Source organism: Chiloscyllium plagiosum, unplaced genomic scaffold, assembly GCF_037043375.1.
Source record: "Chiloscyllium plagiosum isolate Xiang-an unplaced genomic scaffold, Cpla_swu_hap1 HiC_scaffold_34, whole genome shotgun sequence".
NCBI classification, from domain to species: domain Eukaryota; kingdom Metazoa; phylum Chordata; class Chondrichthyes; order Orectolobiformes; family Hemiscylliidae; genus Chiloscyllium; species Chiloscyllium plagiosum.
In genome coordinates, this window is record NW_028270172.1 from 35,463,488 (window position 1) to 35,487,326 (window position 23,839).

The following is a 23,839-nucleotide window of genomic DNA, read 5'->3' on the forward strand; positions in this document are numbered from 1 at the left end:
GGGCGGGGCTGAGGCGGTGGATTGGCGGGTCGAGGAGGGGGCGGGGCTGAGGCGGTGGATTGGCGGGTCGAGGAGGGGGCGGGGCTGAGGCGGTGGATTGGCGGGTCGGGGAGGGGGCGAGGCTGATTTGGAGGATTTGCGGGTCGAGGAGGGGGCGGGGCTGAGGCGGTGGATTGGCGGGTCGAGGAGGGGGCGGGGCTGAGGCGGTGGATTGGCGGGTCGAGGAGGGGGCGGGGCTGATGTGATGGACTGGCGGGTCGAGGAGGGGGCGGGGCTGAAGATAGAATGATAGTTTCCAGGTGCAGCAGACGTTCGGCTGTGGCACGCGCTATTAACCGTTGACTTGATGGTGGTGCGCGTGGAGCTGCTGCTGGTATGGGTGAGCCCCAGAGGAAGAGAGCTCGTTTGAGCGACCCGGAACAACAGGGTCCCCAGCATGAAGAGCCGAGTGATGGAGCCGCTCCTATATCCCAGCCTGAGGAGGAGGAGGAGGAGGAGGAGGAAGAAGAAGAAGCAGCGAGGCGCCGATACCGCGGGGGTCTTTGCGATGAGTTTGCTGTTGTGACCGGTACGGATGAGGCCGTAGCTCAGTGTTACCTGGCGGAAAATGACTGGCTTTTAGAAGTAGGTTGGCTGAGCAGAAATTGTCGGCGACCTTCTCATGATAGTCGCTTTCAAAATGCCGTAGTCGTGGCAAGAAATGAGGCTTTTGGAAGTGATCTATTTGTTTAGTTGTACGGGGAGTACGACGCTGTGTTTTTGTCTGTGATCAGGCTGTGGGCAGAGTTGTATTTATTGGTTGAATCAGTTCTTCAACTTTCAGCTGAAGTTCAGCCTGACAGCTTCATCGGGGAACGTTGTCAAAAACCCCGGGGTACCATTTTTAAAGAGTTTTCCCTGAGTCCTGGACAGTGTTTGTTCTTTCTTCGACATCATTGAAACCGATTATTTGATTAGCGCATTATTCCTTTTGTTCCGTTTCTAGGCAATGAGGATAGACGATTATTTCAACTCCGGTTTAGTGAATGTCATGGTCATAACATTTTTACAGCGCCAAGAGAGGCCTTCCGTCCCATTGTGTCCCACCAGTCATCAAACATACATGAATTCTAGTCCCATTTGCCAGCACTTGGCCCAAAGTCCTGACGTGTCGAGCTCATCTGAATAGTTCTTATGATTTGGAGATGCCGGTGTTGGACTGGGGTGTACAAAGTTAAACATCACACAGGTTTAATTGGAAGCACTAGCTTTCGGAGCGACGCTCCTTCATCAGGTGGAAGTCAATGAAGGAGCGACACTCCGAAAACTAGTTTGCTTCCAATTAAACCTGTTGGGCTATAACCTGGTGTGTAATTTTTAACTGAATAGTTCTTAAGTATCTTTTGAAGGTTCCTATCTCTATCACCCTTTTTAGGCAGAGAATTCAGGATACACACAACGCACATTTTGTTTTCAAATGCCATCTACTTTGAAACTGTCCCTTTTTATGGACCCCTTTCCCACAGGGAAAAGATTCCATCTATGCCCCCCAGAACTTTGTACACCTGCATCAGCCTCATTCCATCAGCTTTCTGTAAGGAAGACAACCTTGGCCTATCTAGTCTTTCTTCATAGTTGATCGCTCCAGCCCAGGCATCCTTCCAGTTAATCTCCTCTGCATCCTTTGTAATACAATCACATTGTTCTTATAGTGTGGCAACCAGCATTACACACAGCATTTGAGCTGTGGCTCAACTAAAGTTATATACAGCTCCATCGTAACCACCTTGCTGTTTTATTCAGTGCCTTGACTAATAAGGGAGAAAGTGAGGACTGCAGAACCTAGAGATTGGAATTGGAGTGTGATGCTGGAAAAGCACAGCAGGTCAGGCAGCATCTGAGGAGCAGTAGAATCAAGGTTTTGGGCATAAGCCCTTCATCAGCAATCAGGCTTGTGAGCTGGGGGCTGAGAGATAAATGGGAGGGGGTGGGGTGGGGCTGGGAGGGAGGTAGCTGGGAATGCAATAGGTAGATGAAAGTGATAGATTGGAGAGGAGGGAGGAGTGGACAGATGGGAAAGACGATGGACAGGTCGAGGCCGGTGCTGAGTTGGAGGCTTGGGACTGGGATAAGGTGCAGGAGGGGAAACTGCTGAAATCCATGTTAATCCCGTGTGGTTGCAGGGTCCCAAGGTGGAAGTTGGGACATTTTTCCTCCAGGCCTCGGGTGGTTAGGGTTTGGTGATGGAGGAGGCCCAGCACCAGCATATCCTTGGTGGAGTGGGAGGGGGAATTGAAGTGTTCAGTCACTGGGTGGTGGGGTTGGTTGGTGCGGGTGTCCCAGAGATGTTCTCGGAAACGATCTGCACGTTGGCGTCTGCCTGATGTAGAGGAGACCACATCGGGTGCAACGGATACAGTAGATGACATTTGTGGAGGTACAGGTAAATTTGTGTTGGGCGTGGAACGATCCTTTGGGGTCTTGGACCGAGGTGAGGGTGCAGGTTTTGTACTTCCTGCAGTGGCAGGGGAAGGTGCTGGGAGTGAGGTGACAGCTGGTGGAGGGGTGTGGATCTGACAAGGGAATCGTGGAGGGAATGGTCTCTCCGGAACGCTGATAGGGGTGGGGAGGGAAATATCACCCTAATGGTGAGGTCTGTTTGTAGGTGGTGGATTATGATGCAATGTATGCGGAGGTTGGTGGGGTAGAAAGTGAAGACCAGGGGATTGTGTCCTTGTTGCGTTGGGAGAGGTGGGTTCAAGGGCGGAGGTGTGGGAAGTAAAAATTTTAAGTTTTACCCATATGGTCTCATTTGAGGAGCCTTCTAAGGTATCATTGTTCATCACTCCAATAATTGACTCCTTGTTCAATATTGAGATACTATCTTTTTTACACCACCTGCTTTAAGACTCTGTACCCTTGAATATTGAGTTACGTCTTGTTCCTTCCTCAATTATATAACTGTAATGGTAATAATATCACATCCCCATGAATTAATTAATGCCCTCAACTGCGTTACTTGCAAGACTCCTTGCATTAGAATAACTCAACATTTGATCTGGAGTTGATTCACAAATGAAGTATAGCAAGAAGTTATCTTGGGGAAGAGGAATGTGGACATTTGAAAGAAATTTGTACTGCAATTTAGTGTGAATTGATTTGGCACTGTAAGTGGACGATCAGTGCAAGCAGGTACTTATGATTTGTGCAGTGTTACCAATATTACCTACATTACAATTTTGACTCTTCAAAAGTATTTTGTTGATTGTAAAGGACAATGGGATGCCCTGAAGACACAAATCTATACAAATGAAGTCTCTCTTTACCTATGCCTTTTGACATATTGTCTTACTGTTTCAGTCTTCCTGCCAAAGGGATTTTAAGTGTTATTGGCAATACCTCAAATATGAAACTCTACTATTTGTTTCATTATCTCCATCTCTGTTAAATGCAGCATCATTTTTAGTAAGACATCAGAGTGGATGGGCAAAAAAAAGCTTAAATGCTTTGATAGGATCATTTTCTTTCTTCAAATTTTGCTTTCTCTCAAGGTCCAGACAAGCCTGCATTTACTCTGTGGGAAGCTAGGGAAGTGATTGCTGGGCCTCTTGCTGAGATATCTCAGCATCAGCGATAGTCAGAGGTGAGGTGCCGGAAGACTGGAGGTTGGCCACTGTTTAAGAAAGGTGGTAAGAACAAGGCAGGGAATATAGACCAGTGAGCCTGATGTCGGTGGTGGGCAAGTTGTTGGAGGGAATCCTGAAGGACAGGATGTACATGTATTTGGAAAGGCAAGGACTGATTAGGGATAGTCAACATGGCTTTGTGCATGGGAAATCATGTCTCACAAACTTGATTGAGTTTTTTGAAGAAGTAACAAAGAAGATTGATGAGGGCAGAGCAGTAGATGTGATCTATATGGACTTCAGTAAGGCGTTCGACAAGGTTCCCCTTGGGAGACTGATTACCAAGGTTAGATCTCATGGAATACAGGGAGAACTAGCCATTTGGATACAGAACTGGCTCAGAGGTAGAAGACTGAGGGTGATGGTGGAGGGTTGTTTTTCAGACTGGAGGCCTGTGACCAGTGGAATGCCACAAGGATCGGTGCTGGGTCCACTACTTTTCATCATTTTATATAAATGATTTAGATGTGAGCACAAGAGGTATAATTAGTAAGTTTGCAGGTGACACCAAAATTGGAGGTGTAGTGGACAGTGAAGAAGGTTACCTCCGATTACAACAGGATATGGGCCAAGGGGCTGAGAAGTGGCAGATGGAGTTTAATTCAGATAAATGTGAGGTGCTGCATTTTGGGAAAGCAAATCTTATTTTAATGTTCTCGTCATAAGTTGCTGTCTGACTCACTCCACAACAATGCCCACAATCGATGTCATAATGGCAAAGGTTGTATTTTATTAACAATTATGCAATACCAGTGAATAGTTTGAGGATGGGGAAGGGCACAAAAACAGATCAGCTAATGTAAAACAAATTGTTGCTTCTAAAAGTATAATTCCTGACTCTCCAATTATCAGAGTTAAATAGCATCAAGGTTTAACTTTTTTAAAAAAATGTGACCAAAGATTGTTTGTTTGTTTTTTTTTCATTTTCTGATTATTTACAGAGAGCTGTCAACTCCTATTTTGAAACAGCTGTTCAGCCATCTTCCTCTACAATGGAGTCTACTTCACATATGATTGAAAATACTGATTTCCAAGGATGGTGTGTATGGACTCCATTTATTGCAACTTTATATACATGCAGACACATTTTGGAAAACATCCCTTTGCACATGCCTGAAATTATTCTGAAATTTATAAATAATTTGTGACAGTAAGAAGCTTTTGTAAGCTAATAGCTGTTACTTTAAAAAGGGCTTGAATTAAGAGTATGCAAGGTTGAGTGGGAGGACCGGTTACTTTCAAGCTGAAACTGAGAGTTCAGTTGTTGCAGCAGCCAGTTTTCAAATATGCTTGGTTTCTGCAGAAATCAAGGAAGTCATTTAGCTCTTGAGTGTATTTTCAGTATTAGTGTTCTTTGCGATTTTAAAAAAAAGACCAGTTTGAATTTTTTGAGCAATATTGATGAGCACTATTGACTGAAATAAAAGGGAAGAAATCACCTGTGAGTTAACTCAAGCACTGCCAGCAGTAATGTATTCGGATTGCAAACTTTTATTTTACTTTTGGTCGTGTTGCAAAGTGTCATTGAGTTTGTAAGAAAGCACTGTTAGCAACCTTTTATAGTAAATTAATTTACTTAATAGTTTAATCCTAAAACTATTGAGTGCCTCTTATTGAAGATAGCAAAATTAAAGAAATTTACAGGATAATTTCTTTACCTAAAAAAAAATTCACTGAAGTGTCCCATGTACTAACTTAGATGCAGTACTAGAGGTTGTAGAGGTATTTGTGAAGACATCAAGGAATTGCATCTTGTCTGAGTAGCCAAAGATGTAGAAGCCATGAAAGCTGGAATAGGTAGTGTGAAAAGGAACCAAGACTTAAGTAAATAGCAACATTAGGGAAAGAATGTCAGGGTTAACATTGTCACTTTTGCTGTTTGTTTAATTAAAATTTGAATGCCATAAATTGATTACATGAGGATGACATGCAAGTTGCAATCCCTCATGTCTTTGAGTGTAACTTATTTTGCAGCATATGCATTATTAGCCTGCTTGCAAGATGTTAATGATATTTTCAATGACATCATACGTAATCTGCAATTTTGTGTTTCATTATAAACCTATAAAATAACCTTTGGCGTTTCTACTTTTAGGGTTACATTATCCTCTGTTTTGTAATTAATGTTAATTAAATCACTGTGCAAAAGTGATTTTATTTTTTGCTTGTATAAGTGAGTATAGAAAAGTAAACATCCAAATGAAAAGAAGAAAAAAGCAGAAATTGAAAGTTTGGAAATCTGCATTTCTTATTCTGTCCTGGTGTGTCTGTGTAGTTGGCAAGATTAGTATTTATTCCTCAACCTTACTTGCTCATGAACAGAAATGCATGCTATGCTGTTTTGGGGGTAGTTAAGAACCGGTTACATTACTGGGAATCTAGGTTGGGCAAGGATGGCAGATATCCTCTAAAATTCATTAGTGAGCTGAATGGGTTTTTAAGAAAATGGATGATCGTTTTTGTTGTCAACATTCCATAGCTATAAGTATTAAATTCAATTTAAATTCCACCAGTTTCCGTTGTAGTATTTGAACTTGTGTTCCCAGGGCATTAGTTTGAGCCTCTGAGATAATAGTTAGCTGCATTATCACTAGGCCACCCTCACTTGCCTATTTGAGAAGCCCCAGTTAATTTATTGCTCTTCTATGATACTTATTGTCAATATCCTGTTATTGCTATGTAGCATCAATAGCAGCACAGAATATTAAGGTGAAATCTCTCTACCTGTTTACTCATCATCTTTTAAGATGCTTATTTTAAATCTTTTAAAAGTAACTCTTGGGTCTTTTGTCATAGTGGTGGTGTCCCTACCTCTGGACCAGAAGAATCAGCTTCAAGACATAGCATGTCCAAACAGTTTCATGAAAAATAATTAAAATGTATCTCTGACCAAACTTTGTTAGAACAGATAACACAATATCCCTGCTAGTTGGTATAAATCTATGTTTCATCACATTCCAGAAAAGCACCTTGAGACATTTGACAATATTGAAGATGTTATGTAAATACATTGTGTGTTCTTTTTTGCCATTGTGACCGTATTTGATCATGCACAAGTTTTTTTTTTTTTGAACGCTTTTGGCAATACTAAAGTGACTAGCCCAGAACAGTTAAGACAGTTATGTAGTTACAGATGATCTTGCTTTGACTATTCACTTTTTAATATAGCATTGATTTGACAAACACTGACAATGAGCAGACCAGCAAGGGAAGTACTGCACAGCCACAAGTAGATGAAAGTCGGATCTCATTATTAACGTGGAACATAGATGGACTTGATCTGGAAAACTTGCAGGAAAGAGCACGAGGAGTTTGTGCGTGCCTAGCACTGTGAGTACATGCTACATCAGTACAAACAAGGCAGTTAGATGGTCAAAGAACTTTATAAAAATGTCCATTTTGTATGCTTTCAACAGTTTCTTTAAGATTTTGTTTCCATGTAAAAGAAAAAAATCTACTAATTGCAATGAAACTTTTTAAACTATCAGGAAAAGAATAAAAGCTGAATTGCCGATTTTAAATCTATAATGTAAACTCTACCCCTTAAAATTCATACACTTAGAAACACTCAGATGAGACAAGACAATAATACTGTGAATAGGAAGAAAAAGAATGCCAGAAACAGTTCTGACTTTAATTCCCATCACAGATGTTGAGCTGTTTCCTTTTGGATTTCTTCTGAATCATTCCAATTCTTTGGTAATGAAACAAAGCAGTAGATACAGTTCTCAGTGTTTCATTCACTAGTTGAGATTTTGCCCTATTCGTGTTGAAAAAGCACAGCAGGTCAGCCAGCATCCGAGGGCAGGAGAATTGATGGTTCGGGCATAAGCCCTTCATCAGGAAGAGCTTCCTGAAATGTTGATTCTCCTGTTCCTCTGCTGCCTGAATTGCTGTGCTTTTCCAGCACTACACTTTTTCAATTCTGATCTCCAGCATCTGCAGTCCTCACTTTCTCCTTTGCCCTTTTAGTGCCTAGGAAGGAGGTTTTTCTTCGTCCTTTTCCTTTCAACAGGTGATTTTTTTTTGTCAAGACGATAAATTGCGGAGAAAAGTGAAGGGCTGTAGCTGGCTAGTAGGATACATTTCTTATGCCTCAAGTTTCCCCACCTATAACTGTCTGCCTGAGATGTCATAGGTAAATGACAGAACTGTTTCTTCTCTAATCCGTAATACTTGATGCTCATCATCTTTTGTTTGAAATTGCAGGAATGCTGTTTATGAATTTGTGCAAGTTCTTAATTTCCCTTACATTCTGAAAAAAAATCTCTAGTTTTAGTCATCTAAACCACTGAACCCACAGCCTTTCTCTCTCCCTTGTAAATTCTACAACTGTTCTGCTCGCACTTTTTGTTTTGTAGTCCTAAATGTCATTTGACATGTTTCAAGCGCAAGCTTATAAGCTTTGAATACCTCCGCTTTGGTAGTTTCATATTCTGCCATTTGTATTTCTGACAAACTGGTCTGAAAGTCATATTAGTACTTGTCAAAACGCTATCATTAAAGTTCAAACATGTGTTGGCTTATTTGTCGATCCAGCTATCTTCTCAAATAAAGTAAAATAATATTATATCTACCCTTAGTAAATTTAGGCACTAAGGGTGGTGCTATTTAGTCAAATTAGGTCCCTCATTGGAATCAGAATAATGCTCTGAGCAATTACCTCCTTTTTGCCTTTGCTCCCAGATATTTCATGGCCAACTCATGTTATCTAAGTTCTTTTATCTCTTTGGAATTCAAGTTATTTTAATTCCAATTCCTGATCCATTTTCTTCTACCTTTTTCCTCCCTGTCCATTTCAAGTTTTCATAACTGTATATCCCTTTTCATTGCCCTCTGAGTTCAGAAAAAGAGTCCTAACAAACTCAATGTTAACTCTACTTTTTCTTCATAGATTTTGCCAAACCTGCTAGATTTCCAGCATTTTCTATGATTTATTTCATTATTGGTTCAAGAATACATTGTTTGGGAAAACTGTCCCAGTACGCCCAATTTGCTACCTTTGTGCCAAGCTATGCTGCTCAACCCAACCTGTGGATAAATTCGTCTCTCAATAGACGACTGTTCAAGGTTTTATAGCAAAGCTTTCATCTGTGTTTATGTGCACTGCTACTTTATCACTGCATATATAGTGGTTTCATTTAAAAGAAAATTCTCAATCATAGAACGTTACAATGCAGTACAGCCCCTTCGGCCCTCAATGTCACGCTGACCTGTGAAACCAATCTGAAGCCCATCTCACCTGCACTATTCCATTGTCATCTATATGTTTATCCAATGACCATTTAAATGCCCTTAAAGTTGGTGAGTCTACTACTATTGCAGGCCAGGGCATTCCAAGCCCTTTCTACTCTGAGTAAAGAACCTACCTCTGACATCTGTAGATATCTATCACCCCATAATTTTAAATCATGTCCCTTCGTATTAACCATCACCATCTGAGAAAAAAGGCTCTCACTGTCCACCTTATTTAATCATCTGATCATCATGTTGATCAGTTCGACCATTATATGCTGACCATATATCCTAAATAAATCTAGTCCTATATGCCAGCATTTGGATAATTTCCCTCTAAACTGTTCCTATTCACGTACCCATCCAGATGCCTTTTAAATGTTATAACTGTACCAGCTTCCACCACTTCCTCTGGCAGTTCATTCCAGACACTCACCCCCTCTGTGTGAAAATGTTGTCCCTTAGGTCCCTTTTAAATCTTTTCCTCTCCCCTTAAACCTATGTCCTTTAGTTCTGGACTCTTCCCAACCCAGGGAAAAGACCTTGGCTATTTACGCTATCCATACCCCTCATGATTTTAAGAACCTTTATAAGGTCACACCTCTGCTTTCAATACTCCAGGGAAAACAGCCCCAGCCTATTCAGCCTTCCCCATAGCTTCAACTCCAATCCTGGCAATATCCTTGTAAATCTTTTCTGAGCCTGTTAAAGTTTCACAATATCCATCCTATAGAAGGGAGACCAGAATTGCACAGAGTATTCCAAAACTGACCTAACCAATGTCCTGTACAGCCACAGCATAATCTCCGAACTCCTATACTCAGTGCTCTGACCAATAAACGAAAGCATACTAAACGCTTTCTTCACTATCCTATCTACCTGCGGCTCCACTTTCAAGGAACTCTGAGCTTGCACGTCAAGGTCTATTTGTTCAGCAACACTCCCTAAGACCTTACCGTTAAGTGTATAAGTCTTGCCCTTCCAAAATGCAGCATGTCCCATTTATCTAAATTAAATTCCATCTACCACTCCTCTGTCCATTGGCCTATCTGATCAAGATACCACTGTACTTTGAGGTCACGTTCTTAGCTGTCCACTACATCTCCAATTTTGGTATCATCTGCAAACTTACAAACCATACCTCCTACGTTAACATTCAAATCATTTATATAAATGACGAAAAGCAGTTGATATAGCACTGATCCTTGTGGCACAATACTAGTCGCAAGCCTCCAGTCTGAAAAACAGTCCTGCACCACCACTCTTTAGCTGCTACCTTTTGAGCCAGTTCTGTTTCCAAATAGCTAGTTCGCCCTCTAATCTGTGTGATGTAACCTTGCTCATCAGTCTACCATGAAGAACCTTGTCGAATGCATTATTAAAGTCCATATAGATTGTGTCCACTGCTTTGCCCTCATCAATCATCTTTGTTACTACTTCAAAAAACTTAAGCAAGTTTGTGCGACACTATTTCCCACACACCGCCGTGTTGACTGTCCTAATAAGATCTTGCCTTTCCAAATACATGTAAAACCAATGACTGCAGATGCTGGAAACCAGATTCTGGATTAGTGGTGCTGGAAACCAGATTCTGGATTAGTGGTGCTGGAAAAGCACAGCAGTTCAGGCAGCATCCGAGGAGCAGTAAAATCGATGTTTCGGGCAAAAGCCCTTCATCAGGAATACCGGTAGAGTGTCTGAAGGGTGGAGAGATAAATGAGAGGAGGGTGGGGAGAAAGTAGCATAGAGTAGAATAGGTGAGTGGGGGAGGGGATGAAGGTGATAGGTCAGGGAGGAGGGCGGAGCGGATAGGTGGAAAAGAAGATAGGCAGGGAGGACAAGTCATGGGGACAGTGCTGAGCTGGAAGTTTGGAACTGGGGTGAGGTGGGGGAAGGGGAAATGAGGAAACTGTTGAAGTCCACATTGATGCCCTAGGATTGAAGTGTTCAGAGGCGGAAGATGAGGCGTTCTTCCTCCAGGCGTCGGGTGGTTAGGGAGCGGCGGTGGAGGAGGCCCAGGACCTTCGTGTTCTCGGCAGAGTGGGAGGGGGAGTTGAAATGTTGGGCCACGGGGCGGTGTGGTTGATTGGTGTGGGTGTCCCAGAGATGTTCCCTAAAGCGCTCTGCTAGGAGGCGTCCAGTCTCCCCAATGTAGAGGAGACCGCATCGGGAGCAACGGATACAATAAATGATATTAGTGGATGTGCAAGTAAAACTTTGGGTGTGGAAGGCTCCTTTAAGGCTTTGGATGGAATTGTGGGTGCAGGCTTTGCAATTCCTGCAGTGGCAAGGGAAGGTGCCAGGACGGGAGGGTGGGTTGTATGGGGGCGTGGACCTGACCAGGTAGTCATGGAGGGAACGATCTTTGAGGAAGGCGGAAAGGGGTTGGGGATGGAAATATATCCCTGGTGTTTGGGTCCGTTTGGAGGTGGTGGAAATGTCAGCGGATGATTTGGTTTATGCGAAGGGTGGAAGGTGAGCACAAGGGGCGTTCTGTCCTTGTTACGGTTGGAGGGGTGGGGTCGATGACTGCATTGGCGCCACCTCTTGCTCCCGTGAGGAGGTTAAGGAATTCATCAACTTCACCAACACATTCCACCCTGACCTTAAATTTACCTGGACCATCTCTGACACCTCCCTCCCCTTCCTGGACCCCTCCATCTCCATTAATGACGACCGACTTGACACTGACATTTTTTACAAATCCACTGAGTCCCACAGCTACCTGGATTACACCTCTTCCCACCCTACCTCCTGCAAAAATGCCATCCCGTATTCCCAAATCCTCCGTCTCTGCTGTATCTGCTCCCAGGAGGACCAGTTCCACCACAGAACACGCCAGATGGCCTCCTTCTTTAGAGACCGCAATTTCCCTTCCCACATGGTTCAAGATACCCTCCAACGCATCTTATCCACATCCCGCACCTCCGCCCTCAGACCCCACTCCTCCAACCGTAACAAGGACAGAACGACCCTAGTGCTCACCTTCCACCCTACCAACCTTCGCATAAACCAAATCATCCGCCAACATTTCCGCCACCTCCAAACGGACCCGACCACCAGGGATATATTTCCCTCCCCACCCCTTTCCATCTTCCGCAAAGACCGTTCCCTCCATGACTACCTGGTCAGGTCCACGCCCCCATACAACCCAGCTTCCCCTGCCACCGCAGGAATTGCAAAACCTGCGCCCCCACCTCCTCCCTCACCTCCATCCAAGGCCTTAAAGGAGCCTTCCACATCCATCAAAGTTTTACCTGCACATCCACCAATATCATTTGCTCCCGATGCGGTCTCCTCTACATTTGGGAGACTGGACGCCTCCTAGCAGAGCGCTTTAGGGAACATCTCTGGGACACCCGCACCAATCAACCACACCGCCCTGTGGCCCAACATTTCAACTCCCCCTCCCATTCTGCCGAGGATATGAAGGTCCTGGGCCTCCTCCACCGCCGCTCCCTCACCACCCGACGCTTGGAGGAAGAACGCCTCATCTTCCGCCTCGGAACACTTCAACCCCAGGGCATCAATGTGGACTTCAACAATTTCCTCATTTCCCCTTCCCCCACCTCATTCCAGTTCCAAACTTCCAGCTCAACACTGTCTCCATGACTTGTCCTACCTGCCTATCTTCTTTTCCACCTATCCACTCCACCTCCTCCCTGACCTATCATCTTCATCCCCTCCTCCACTCACCTATTGTACTCTATGCTACTTTCTCCCCACCCCCACCCTCCTCTCATTTATCTCTCCACCCTTCAGGCACTCTACCTGTATTCCTGATGAAAGGCTTTTGCCCGAAACATCAATTTTACTGCTCCTTGGATACTGCCTGAACTGCTGTGCTTTTCCAGCACCAGAAATGCATGTAAATCCCATCCCTCTGGATTCCCTCCAACAACTTGCCCACCACCAATTTCAGGCTAATTGGTTTGCAGTTCCCTGGCTTTTCCTTACCACCACCTTTCCATTGGCACCACATTAGCCAATCTCCAGTTTTTTGGCACCTCACCTGTGGCTATTGATACAAATATCTCAGCAAGGTGCCCAGCAATCACTTCCCCAGCTTCCCATAGAATTCTAGGGTACACCTGATCAGGTCCCAGAGATTTATTCACCTTTTATGCTTTTTAAGACATCCAGCACCTTCTCTGTAATAATAGATATTTTTCAAGATGTTGCTATTTATTTCCCCATGTTCTACATCCTCCATATCATTCTTCACAGTAAACACTGATGCAGAATTCTCATTTAGTATCTTCCCTGTCTCCTTCAGTTCTGCATGTAGGAGGCATTGCAGATCTTTAAGGATCTATTCTCTTGCTAGTTATCCTTTTGACCTTAATGTATTTATAAGATCCTTAACCTTATTTGCCCAAGCTATGTCATGTCCCCTTTTTGCCCTCCTGATTTCCCTCCTAAGTATACTCCAACTGCCTTTATACGTTTCTAAAGATTCATTTGATCTCTGCTGTCTATGTATGATGTATGCTTCTTCCTTATTCTTGACCAAAACCTCAATTTGTCTAGTCATTTAGCATTCCCTACCTCTACCAGCCTTGCCCTTCGCCTGTAACAGGAACATACTGTCTCTGGATTCTCATTATCTCACTTTTTTGAAGTCTTCCCATTTACAGCTATCCCTTTATCTGTCCCCAATCAACATTTCAAAGTTTTTGTGTAATACTGTGAAAATTAACCTTGCTTAAATTTAACCTTTAACTTTTAGATTGGGTCTACCCTTTTCTATCACTATTTAATACGAATAGAATTATGAACACTGGCCCCAAAATGCTCCCTCGCTGACACCTCAGCCACCTGCTCTGCCTGGTTTCCCAAGAATATGTCAAGTTTTGCGTGTTCTGTAGTAGGTGTGTCCACATATTTTCTTCTACACACTTAACAAATTCCTCTCCATTCAAGTCCTTATCATTATGGCAGTCCCAGTCTATGTTTGGAAAGTTAAAATCCTCTACCATAACCACCCCATTACTTTTGCAGATAACTGAGATCTACTTTCAAACCTGTTTCTCAATTTACTGCTGAATATCGGGGTATCTACAGTACAACCCCAATTAGGTGATCATCCCTTTCTTATTTCTCAGTTATACCCAAATAACTTCCCTGGATGTAATCTCAGGAATTTCCTCCCTAAGTACATTCATAATGTTATCCCTAATCAAAAATGCAACTCCCCCTCCTCTCCCGACTCCCTTACTATACTTCCTATTACACCTATACCTTGGAATATTAACAGCCTGTTCTGTCCATCCCTGAGCCATGTCTCTGTACTTGCTGTGATATCCCAGTCCCATGTTCCCAACCATGTCCTCAGTTCATCTGCCTTACCTATTAGGTCTCTTGCATTGAAATAAATGCAGTTTAATTTGTCGGTCCTACCTTGCTGTCTGCCTAGTTCCTCACTGTTTGACTTGCCCCTTTTCCCACCTGTACCAGTCTTAGACAGATCTCTCTCCTCACTACAGTGGGTCCCCAAACTCTGATGTCTAAAGATACTTGAATCAAACAGCAGAGGCAGTTAGCTGTGCACTTTACTGCTGGGTCAAATAGCAGTGCGGGTTTATTTCTCTGTTTGACTCATTTCCCATGTGCTCACTACCTTTAGTTCTCTTCCTACTTTTAAAGTGCTGTTGTTTTCATAAGTTTGTATTTAAATATCTAACAGTTATTAGATTTTGAAGAACGCCTAACCAGACTCTCTCTCTTTTCTCTAAAGATATAGCCCTGATATAGTGTTCCTGCAGGAAGTTATTGAACCGTATTACCTTTACTTAAAGAAGCGAGCAGTCAGCTACACAATTATTCCAGGTATGGAATGAACTATGACCTAAATCTTGCAGACTTGAATATCATATCTGTGACTGAGGAGAAAATGAATTGTGGTTTTAATTTTTGAAGTTTTTAATTGATCAGTGGTTTCTTTAGATTTTACTCTGAAGTATAATTGCTATTATAATGGGGAATTTAAAATTGCGAAATGAGCGTACAGTTGGTGGTCATGGGTTCAACTACTTAACCTTAAGCTTTGACATTCCTCCTTCCAATCTCTTTGCATCCTTAAAACCTATATTTTTTGACCTAGCTCTAAGTCATTTGTTCTAATCATCTTAACTTTATGATAATGCTCCTATTAAGCACCTTGGGATGTTTTACTATGTTAAGGTTGCTATTGGGTGTGTTGGAGGCAGGCTCAATTGAAGCATTTGAAAGACTGTTGTCTAAAAAAGAACAATGTGCAGGATTTTGGGGAGAAGGCAGAGAATGGCATTATGTGAAATGATTAATTGGAAAGTTGGTGCTGACACAGTGGGCCAAATAATCTTCTGTTGTATTGGAACAATTCGATGATATAAACAATAATTGTTGTTCAGTGATAAATGCATTAACCAGGTGGGAATGAAAGGTCTGTCGGAACAAATTACTGGAGATGGTGGAATCTGTACTGAAAACAACATATGCCACAGATCACATCGGGTCAGACAGCATCCATGGAGAGAGAGCAAGCTAACATTTTGAGTCTCAAAACATTAGCTTGCTGTCTCTCTGATGCTGTCTGACCTATGATCTCTAGCATTTATTGTTTTTGGGAATGAAAGGTCTTCAGGAAGCACTGAAGTACAGCTAATTTCTGCTTTTCATTTCTCACGTTTTAGAATGCTTGTTTGATGACACCAGCCACTGATATGAATGCACAGTGTGTACAGGGAATTCTTCTATAATATGATGGTTGCGATCTTGTGCAACCCTGCATTATCGAAAAGTCGCGCTTTAGAAACAGTGCTTAAAAATGTTGGTGTTGTAATCTCATTAAAAGTTTCTCACTTTAGAAACTGCATCCCCAATTCATCAATTGTGTTACAGCGAATTCACATTAAAGAAATGCATGTTATAACAGAACGACCTGTATACACAATAACAGATGATTGCTAAATTAAGATAAACATTAAAAGATAAGTTATGCTTTGTTTTACGCTTTATTTATATAATCACTGTAAAATAGTATACTGCTTTAAAATCACATTAATGTTTTTTGTAACTAACCCATCACTGATTACTGCTGAGTGCATGTAAGCATGCACATAATAGTAAATCAGTTTTTGAAATTTGTGACTCACTATACTGTTTCATTCAAATAATGTCATTAATTGATACTTGTAAATATTTGAGTTACTGCTGTTAACACACATGCTCCTTGGTGTCAGCAAATGAAGCATTTTGATAAATGTCATTGAGAGTACAAATCACTCTGCCTCAGTAACAACTTGCCAATTCCATTGGCATGTTTTCAGTTCTATGAATATTCTGTAGATTTTATATTTGTTAAATGTGTTTTATTCATTGGACTCTCACTTACCAATTTTAGTTTGGATTAGAAAGAATTTTTGTAATGCCCTGGGCAGCAGCAAAAAATGTTTTTGATAGATGAAATTTCCATAGTCCTGTGGATGGTCAGCTGACCAGAGTGACCACTAGATGTCTACATGTTAAGATGTAGAAACAGTCTCCAAATTTAATTTTGAGATAGTTTAATCTAATAAGTGTCCCACAAATGAAGTGCAAATTTGTGGCAACTAAGTCAACTCTCCTGATGCACATTCGAGAATTAACCATGTTTGCACCAGGCAAGTTATGAACATTCTTCAAAAAATTAGATTGCTTTTCCTTTATTTTGCAGAACAGAATACTTTTCTTATTTCTAGAACTGACACACAAAATATTCAGGGCAATGGGTGAATTCTGAAAGCTCTCAAAACATCTGGGAAAATTCAGTCACTGAAGACCAGTGGAAAAAGGTCATCCATAAATAGAATTGAAAGAATTGTACAGATCTTCTCCAGTCATAGACTGGTTCTCTCTCATGCTTGCTGCTCATGGGAGAGAACAAGTATATGACTGCTGTCCAATCAGATTGGAGGAGCTGGTAGTTTAAAAAGTAACATGTTGGGAGTGAGAAAGTTGCCATAGGTTGGGTTTTTGTTGAGAGTTGGAGCTATGACTAGGTGTGGTTTGCCATAACTGGGGAAAAGTGGCAGTCTGCTGAGGTGTGGAGAACTTTTTGCCAGGGCAGTGTTTACTGAGCTGTGAAAGTGGAGCCTTTTACTGAGGCTGGGAGTTCTGACTGCTGAATTTGAAGTGGAAGTAGGCATTTGCCATATGACAGGAGATGAATACAAGAGAGGTGAAGGGAAGAAAAAAATTCCAAGTGAGTTGTAAGATGAAGGGAGATTCAAATGTGGAGATTGTGGGTTGGGAAGAAGGATGCTTCAATGGAGTGGGGGATTCAATAAAGAGTCTGCAAAAGCAGAAGAGAAAGAAAGCTGTCAATGCAGAGAACTATTTTATGTCAACAACGGAAGAATCAACTGAGAGTGAGGAAAACTTGAAATTACTTGGATCATGAATTCTTTGCAAATTAATGTGACCTCCAGCTTGTGGGCGGCACGGTGGCACAGTGGTTAGCACTGCTGCCTCACAGCGCCAGAGACCCGAGTTCAATTCCCGCCTCAGGCGACTGACTGTGTGGAGTTTGCATGTTCTCCCTGTGTGTGTGTGTGTGTGGGTTTCCTCCGGGTGCTCCGGTTTCCTCCCCCAGTCCAAAGATGTGCAGGGTCAGGTGAATTGGCCATACTAAATTGCCCGTAGTGTTAGGTAAGGGGTAAATGTAGGGGTATGGGGTGGGTTTCGCTTCGGCGGGTCGGTGTGGACTTGTTGGGCCGAAGGGCCTGTTTCCACACTGTAATCTAATCTTAAGGAAGGCTAAGGTCAGAAGCTACAATACAGGAAAACCATGTCTGCAAATCTGAGATTCCATAATATTGATATTAATTACACAGTTAAGATATTCCAGCTTTGTGCAATTGAGATGAAAACCCACTACCTGTGGCCTTACAAGTTTGTGGAAAGTGTTTAAATTGATTGTGTTTTGAATGTATTTTGAAAGAATTTTTTGTTAATTTATGCTTGTCAATTTGTACCAATTTTGATACAGGTTGTTCTTTTTGTTAACATGAATTCATTATAACATGGTTAACGAATTGGGATCACTATTTCTAAAGTCCAAAGTTTTAAAGTGTATATTAGTTATAATGTGATTCTGGTCCCATTAATTTAAATGATGCTGCTATTATGCAATTTTCTTATAAGACAGGGATTGCATGAGAACAGAACTACTGCATTATAGCAGAACTGTAGTGATATCTAGGAAATTAATGGGTTTCTTATGTTTTGTGGCTTTAAGTTCAATGAAGCATGGATAATAATTGTTGTGGTTTTTGATTAATTCTTCCAATTCTGTCCTGAGAGTCCAATTACCACATCTAACAAAATAAACACAGAATGATAAAACAATGAACTGCAAATGCTGGAGACCTGAAACAAAACCAAAAATTGGTGGAGAAACTCTGTTTAAGAGAAAAACAGAGTCAATGTTTCAAGTCCACATCACAGATGCTGCCCGACAGGATGAGTTTCTCCAGCAATTTCTGTTCTCGTTTGTCACAAATACAGAAGGTATTATTAACGTGACCACATTATCTCATAAATGAATTAGTGAGGATGAAAAATATGCCCTTAAATCAAAATGGAGCCCCTGAGAAAATCTCAATCTTACCTTTTTTAAAAAAAAGTTTAGTACCATTGGGAGAAAGTTAGTTTACTTTATTGTCCTCTAAACATACAGTCATCTCAGAATCAATTCAAAATAATTCTTGCCTCCCAAAGACTTACTTTTCTTTTCCCAGCCTGGTATTTACTAATCCCAGAAACGGCCTTTTTATGGTGAGAACATTACCAGAGATCCTGTCGTTGCCACAGGACTCTTCAGCTTTGATTAACTCCTCATAAGTTGGATCTTTTCAATCTGAATGTGAGTTTCCTCTTGCATGGTGAACCATAAAGACTCTGGGCCTCTAGCTGCTCTGTCTGTTTTTTTTTCTCTCTGTCTGACTCCTTGATGGACTAACTCACCTGTCTGTGATATTTAGTGATATTTTAGGTAAACCTGTAACCCACTATTAAAATGTGTTCCTCTACACCTTTCCCATTCTCAAAGCCCATCACAATGGCAATATGAATCATATGGATCTTGTATCCAGGTAAAATTGCTGATAAACTACTTCAAAACCAATTGATGTCTAAACTGCATAGCTATGTAGCTGCTCCAAAGGTTCATGCATGATGATTGGTATGTCCACATCATTTGCAATATTGACTTCAGGTTCTGGAAGTAACTGCCATGCTCAGAAGTCCACAGGCAATAACAGAATTAGCAGAAATGCGAGAAAAAGCCTAACTCTTTTATCTTTGAAGTAATCAGACAGATTAAAGCGCCTGTTTACAATCAGCCATCTCCCCACTTTTCTGGCGCTTTTGAGACTGAATCATGGATAGTGCATTGTCATTGTTTCCAAGTGTCAACACATAACATCTTTCCAGTAAAACAATTTTGGCCCTTTACTCTCCAAGGAACAAAAGCTTGCTGTGGGCCAGATTTTGGAATCGGTGCCTTGATCCATTTGATTAAAGGTAAAATAAGAGTCCCAAAACATAACAATCTTGTGACCCTCATAATTTTAACAACTGGCAAATGGCAAGGAGAACTTTAATGTGGCATCTGTCACTAGGTGGAGTATCTCTCCAAATCAGTGTTATACTTTGAAAGGGAAAGAAGTGATATTTAGTCATACAAGACATTTGAGAAATTACAACGTGTTGTCCCTTTTTAAAGAAATTTCAATTATATTGCTGCATTTTCTTGCTATTATGATGTGAAATGAGTAATCTTTATAATTTATCTTTCAAATCTAAGTTATCATATAGTGTGAAGTCATAAAGATGTACAGCACGGAAATAGACCCTTCGGTCCAATTCGTCCACGCCGACAAGATATCCCAACCTTTAGTCCATATCCCTCCAAATCCTTCCTATTCATATACCCATCCAGATGCCTTTTAAATGTTGCAATTGTACCAGCTTCTACCACTTCCTCTGGCAGCTCATTCCATATATACACCAACCTCTGCATCAAAAAGTTGCCCCTTAGGCCTCTTTTATATCCTTCCCTTCTCACCCTAAACCTATGCCCTCCAGGTCTGGACCCCCCCACCCCAGGGAAAAGACTTTGTCTATTTACCCTATCCATGCTCCTCATGATTTTATAAACCTCTATAAGGTCACCCCTTAGCCTCAGACGCTCCAGGGAAAACAGCCCCAGCCTATTCAACCTCTCCCTATAGCTCAAATTCTCCAACGCTTGTAAATCTTTTCTAAACCCTTTTCAAGTTTCACAACATCCTTCAGAATTGCACACAATATTCCAACAGTGGCCTAACCAATGTCCTGTACAGCTGCAAAATGACCTCCCAACTCCTGTACTCAATACTCTGAGCAATAAAGGAAAGCATACCAAACGCTGCCTTTATTAACCTAGTTACCTGCGACTCCACTTTCAAGGAGCTATGAACCTGCACTCCAAGATCTTTGTTCGGCAACACTCCCCAGGACCTTACCATTAAGTGTATAAGTCCTGCTAAGATTTGCATTTTTAAACTCCAGTTGCCACTCCTCAGCCCATTGGCCCTTCTGATCAAGATCCTGTTGTAATCTGAGGTCTCCTCGCTGTTCACTACACCTCCAATTTTTGGTGTCATCTCCAAACTTACTAACTATACCTCTTCTGCTCACTTCCAAATCACTTATATAAATGTCGAAAAGTAATGGACCCAACACCGAGCCTTGTGGCACTCCACTGGTCACAAGCCTCCAGTCTGAGAACCAACCCTCCTCCATCACTGTCGTCTTCCTGCGAGGCAGTTCTGTATCTAATGGCTAGATTTCTTTGTATTCCATGAGATCTAACCTTGCTAACCAGTGTCCCGTGGGGAACCTTGTCGAACCCCTTACTGACGTCCGTCATTACAGAAGTAAATTCTGAAAGACTTTTACACTCTTATAATGAACAAAGCTCGCTTTTATAACACTATTTGGAGGCAGATGAGGCTTTAAAAAAAAAGGTTCATGATCCACATTCATCTGAGCATGATTGCTTCACACGTGACAGGTTAAAATTCTCCATATTTACCAACATTCAGTGGCTTGACATCTCACTGGGGTGAGAAAGAACATCAGTTCCTTTTCCTATCCGCTTTGTATCTCCAGCATGTTGAATACATTACACTCTGTTCCCTCATCTAAATCATTGGATATAATAAATTTTTTGGCTTCTTTGTGCCTTGCCATGATGTTGTTGCATCCCAGTGCTATAATCTTGAGTCCAAACAATTACTCATGAGAGGAAAGAAGTTAACTCTGAACTGTAGGACCAGTAATCCCAAACAGACCTAGGGTTGCCTGTAAATGCTAAATTTATCCAGTTAGTCTCTTAGGCCTCTAGTTTGCAGAAATTACTCTTTTTGACTTTATCCAATCACTGGAATAGAAGATTTCTTGTGTCTTGCATTTCTCAGCTCCGTTTAATGCATCATCGAACATGTGGCTGAGCTGTTAGTCTTCCAGAAGATATTGACCAGAGTATCATCACAGGTGTTCCACCAATTGGATCTCTAAGTAAAATAACCTTGCATTTATGGGACATCCACCCTTAATAAACATAGAACCTCTATAAGTCACAATTTAAGTGTAATCACTATTCCAGCATAGAAAAACAACAACACAGCAAGGTCCTACAGACTACAATGAAATAAATGATCCGATCATTTGTTTCAGGTGTTGGTTGAAGGGAAATGTTGGTATGGAGACAAGAGCTGCTTACACTTCTTAGTGCTAAATATTACTGTGCTGTTTACTCAACTGAGAAGAAATTTGGCTGAGTATTTGGCATTAGAAAGTTGCCCTCTGTACTGCACCATAATCCAGGTTAAATTGTGCTCTGGATTCTGGAGTGTGACTTAACTCGTGATCTTTTGTCTCAGGCTAGAATTCTACCTTTGAGCCAAGGCTGACAACTAATTGAAGTGTTGAGTCCTAAACTGCTACAGCTATGTCTGAAGATTCTGTCTTGACCCAAAAGGTTGGAAGAGTATCTGCTTATAAGGTTCATGTGCCTCCCCTCTTGTAGGATTCTGCCCCTAGAGTACAAAACTTTAAACACTACACTGACCATCATTAACCCTGAGGAGTTACAAAGACACAGATTAGGATGTTCAAAAATGCATTCAAAATGTTAAGAGTACTATAAAAGATATAATAGAGTATTTAGAAGGCACATCATAATCGGAGACGGCATGGTTTAATGAAGATGAGATCATGCCTGACAAATAGAATTCTTTGAGGAGGTAACAAGCAGGATAGATAAAATGGAAGCAGTGAATATAATAAAATGGAAATTCACAAGACATTGAATAAGGTATCACGTAGAGCCCAGGATGTTAGAGGTAGCATATTATTATGGATAGAAGATTCTTTAACTAATAGAAATTTGGGATAAGGAGGCCATTTTCAGGCTGAAAACCTGTAATTAGTGGTGTGCTAGGACCACAGTTATTTGAAATACATATTAATTTGAATGAAGAATGCCAAGTTTGCAGACGATAAAGAGAGATTGGAAGTTGACGTACAGGTTCTGCAGAGGAATACATACCAGTTAATCGAGTGGGCAAAAACTTGGCAGATAATGTCAGGAGATGTGGTTATTGCAGTTTGGCAGGAAGAATAGAGGGGCTGAATAATATTTGAATGAAGAAAGACTGCAGAAAGCTACAAAACAGAGGTAATTGGAAGCTCTTGTCCATGAATCACAAAAAGCTGGCATCCAAATTCAGTGGGTAATGAGGAAATGCCAGTCTCCAGCTACTTTGATTTGCTCCATGTGACATCAAAGGATTGAGAGCACTGGATATTGCAAAGGATATTGGGCCTGACAACTTTGCAGAAGACTTGTGCTCTAGAACTTGCTGCATTCACAGAAAAACTGTTCCCTTACAGCTATAACACAAGCATCTGACCAACAATGTGGAAAGTGCCCAGGTATGTCCTATATGCAAAAAGCAGGACAAATCCATCTCCATCAATTACCACTCCATGAGTAAAGTGATGGGAGGTGTCGTCAACAATGTTATGAAGCAATAGTTACTTACCAGTAACATGCCCACTGATGCTCAGTTTGGGTTTGGCTGAGTTCATTTTGATTCTTTTTCTCATTCTAGTCTTCGTCCATATATGGACAAAAGAACTGAGTTCTCTAGATGAGTTGAAAGTGACTGCAATTTAGATTAAGGCTGCATTTGGAGTGTGGCATCCAGGATCTGTGGCAAAATTGGACTCAGTTGGAATTAAGGGGTTGAAGTTATATTTGACGCAAAGGAAGGCTATTGTGGTGTTGGAGATCAGTCATCTTGGCTTCATGGTATTTCTGCACGAGTTCTTGAGTAGTGTCCTTAGCTCAGCATCTTCAGTCAATTAATCAATTACTTTCCCTTCATCCTAAGGTGAGAAGTGAGGACTTTTTGTGCTGTTGTCAGCAATGTTAAGTGCTATTCCTCAGATACTGAAGCAGTCCATGCCCAAATGCAGCCAGATGTGGGTACGTAGCAAATAATATTAGTGCAACACCAGTGTCAGGCAATGATTACCCCAAGTGAGAACCTATCCACCCCCCTAATGACATTCAAATATGTTACCATCACTGAATCCCCCACTATCAGCATCCTCTAGTACCATTGACCACAAACTGAACTGGACTAATCATATTAGTACTGTGCTACACAGCAGCTGGATCAGAGGCTAGGAATCTTGCAGTGAGTAACTCCCAACATGACGCTTAAAGCGCAAACTATACCTGCAAGGCACAAGTCAATGGTGTGATGGAATATTCTTCCATTTGCCTGGATGAGAGCAGCTCCAACAACATTAGAGAAGCTTAACATTATCCAGCACAATCTGGCACAACATCGACAAACACA

The 23,839-nt window shown here is 41.6% G+C and overlaps 1 protein-coding gene across 1 annotated transcript in view; it reads left to right on the forward strand.

Moving 5' to 3' along the window:
- Window positions 1–319: 319 nt before the first annotated feature.
- Window positions 320–23,839, forward strand: part of tdp2b (tyrosyl-DNA phosphodiesterase 2b) — a 41,465-nt gene continuing 17,945 nt past the window's right edge. Inside the window, exons 1-4 of the mRNA XM_043719181.2 lie at window positions 320–624; window positions 4,607–4,704; window positions 6,834–6,995; window positions 14,638–14,729. Coding sequence (XP_043575116.2) covers window positions 376–624; window positions 4,607–4,704; window positions 6,834–6,995; window positions 14,638–14,729 — 601 coding nt within the window. The 5' untranslated portion in view covers window positions 320–375. The remainder of the gene's footprint in view (window positions 625–4,606; window positions 4,705–6,833; window positions 6,996–14,637; window positions 14,730–23,839) is intronic.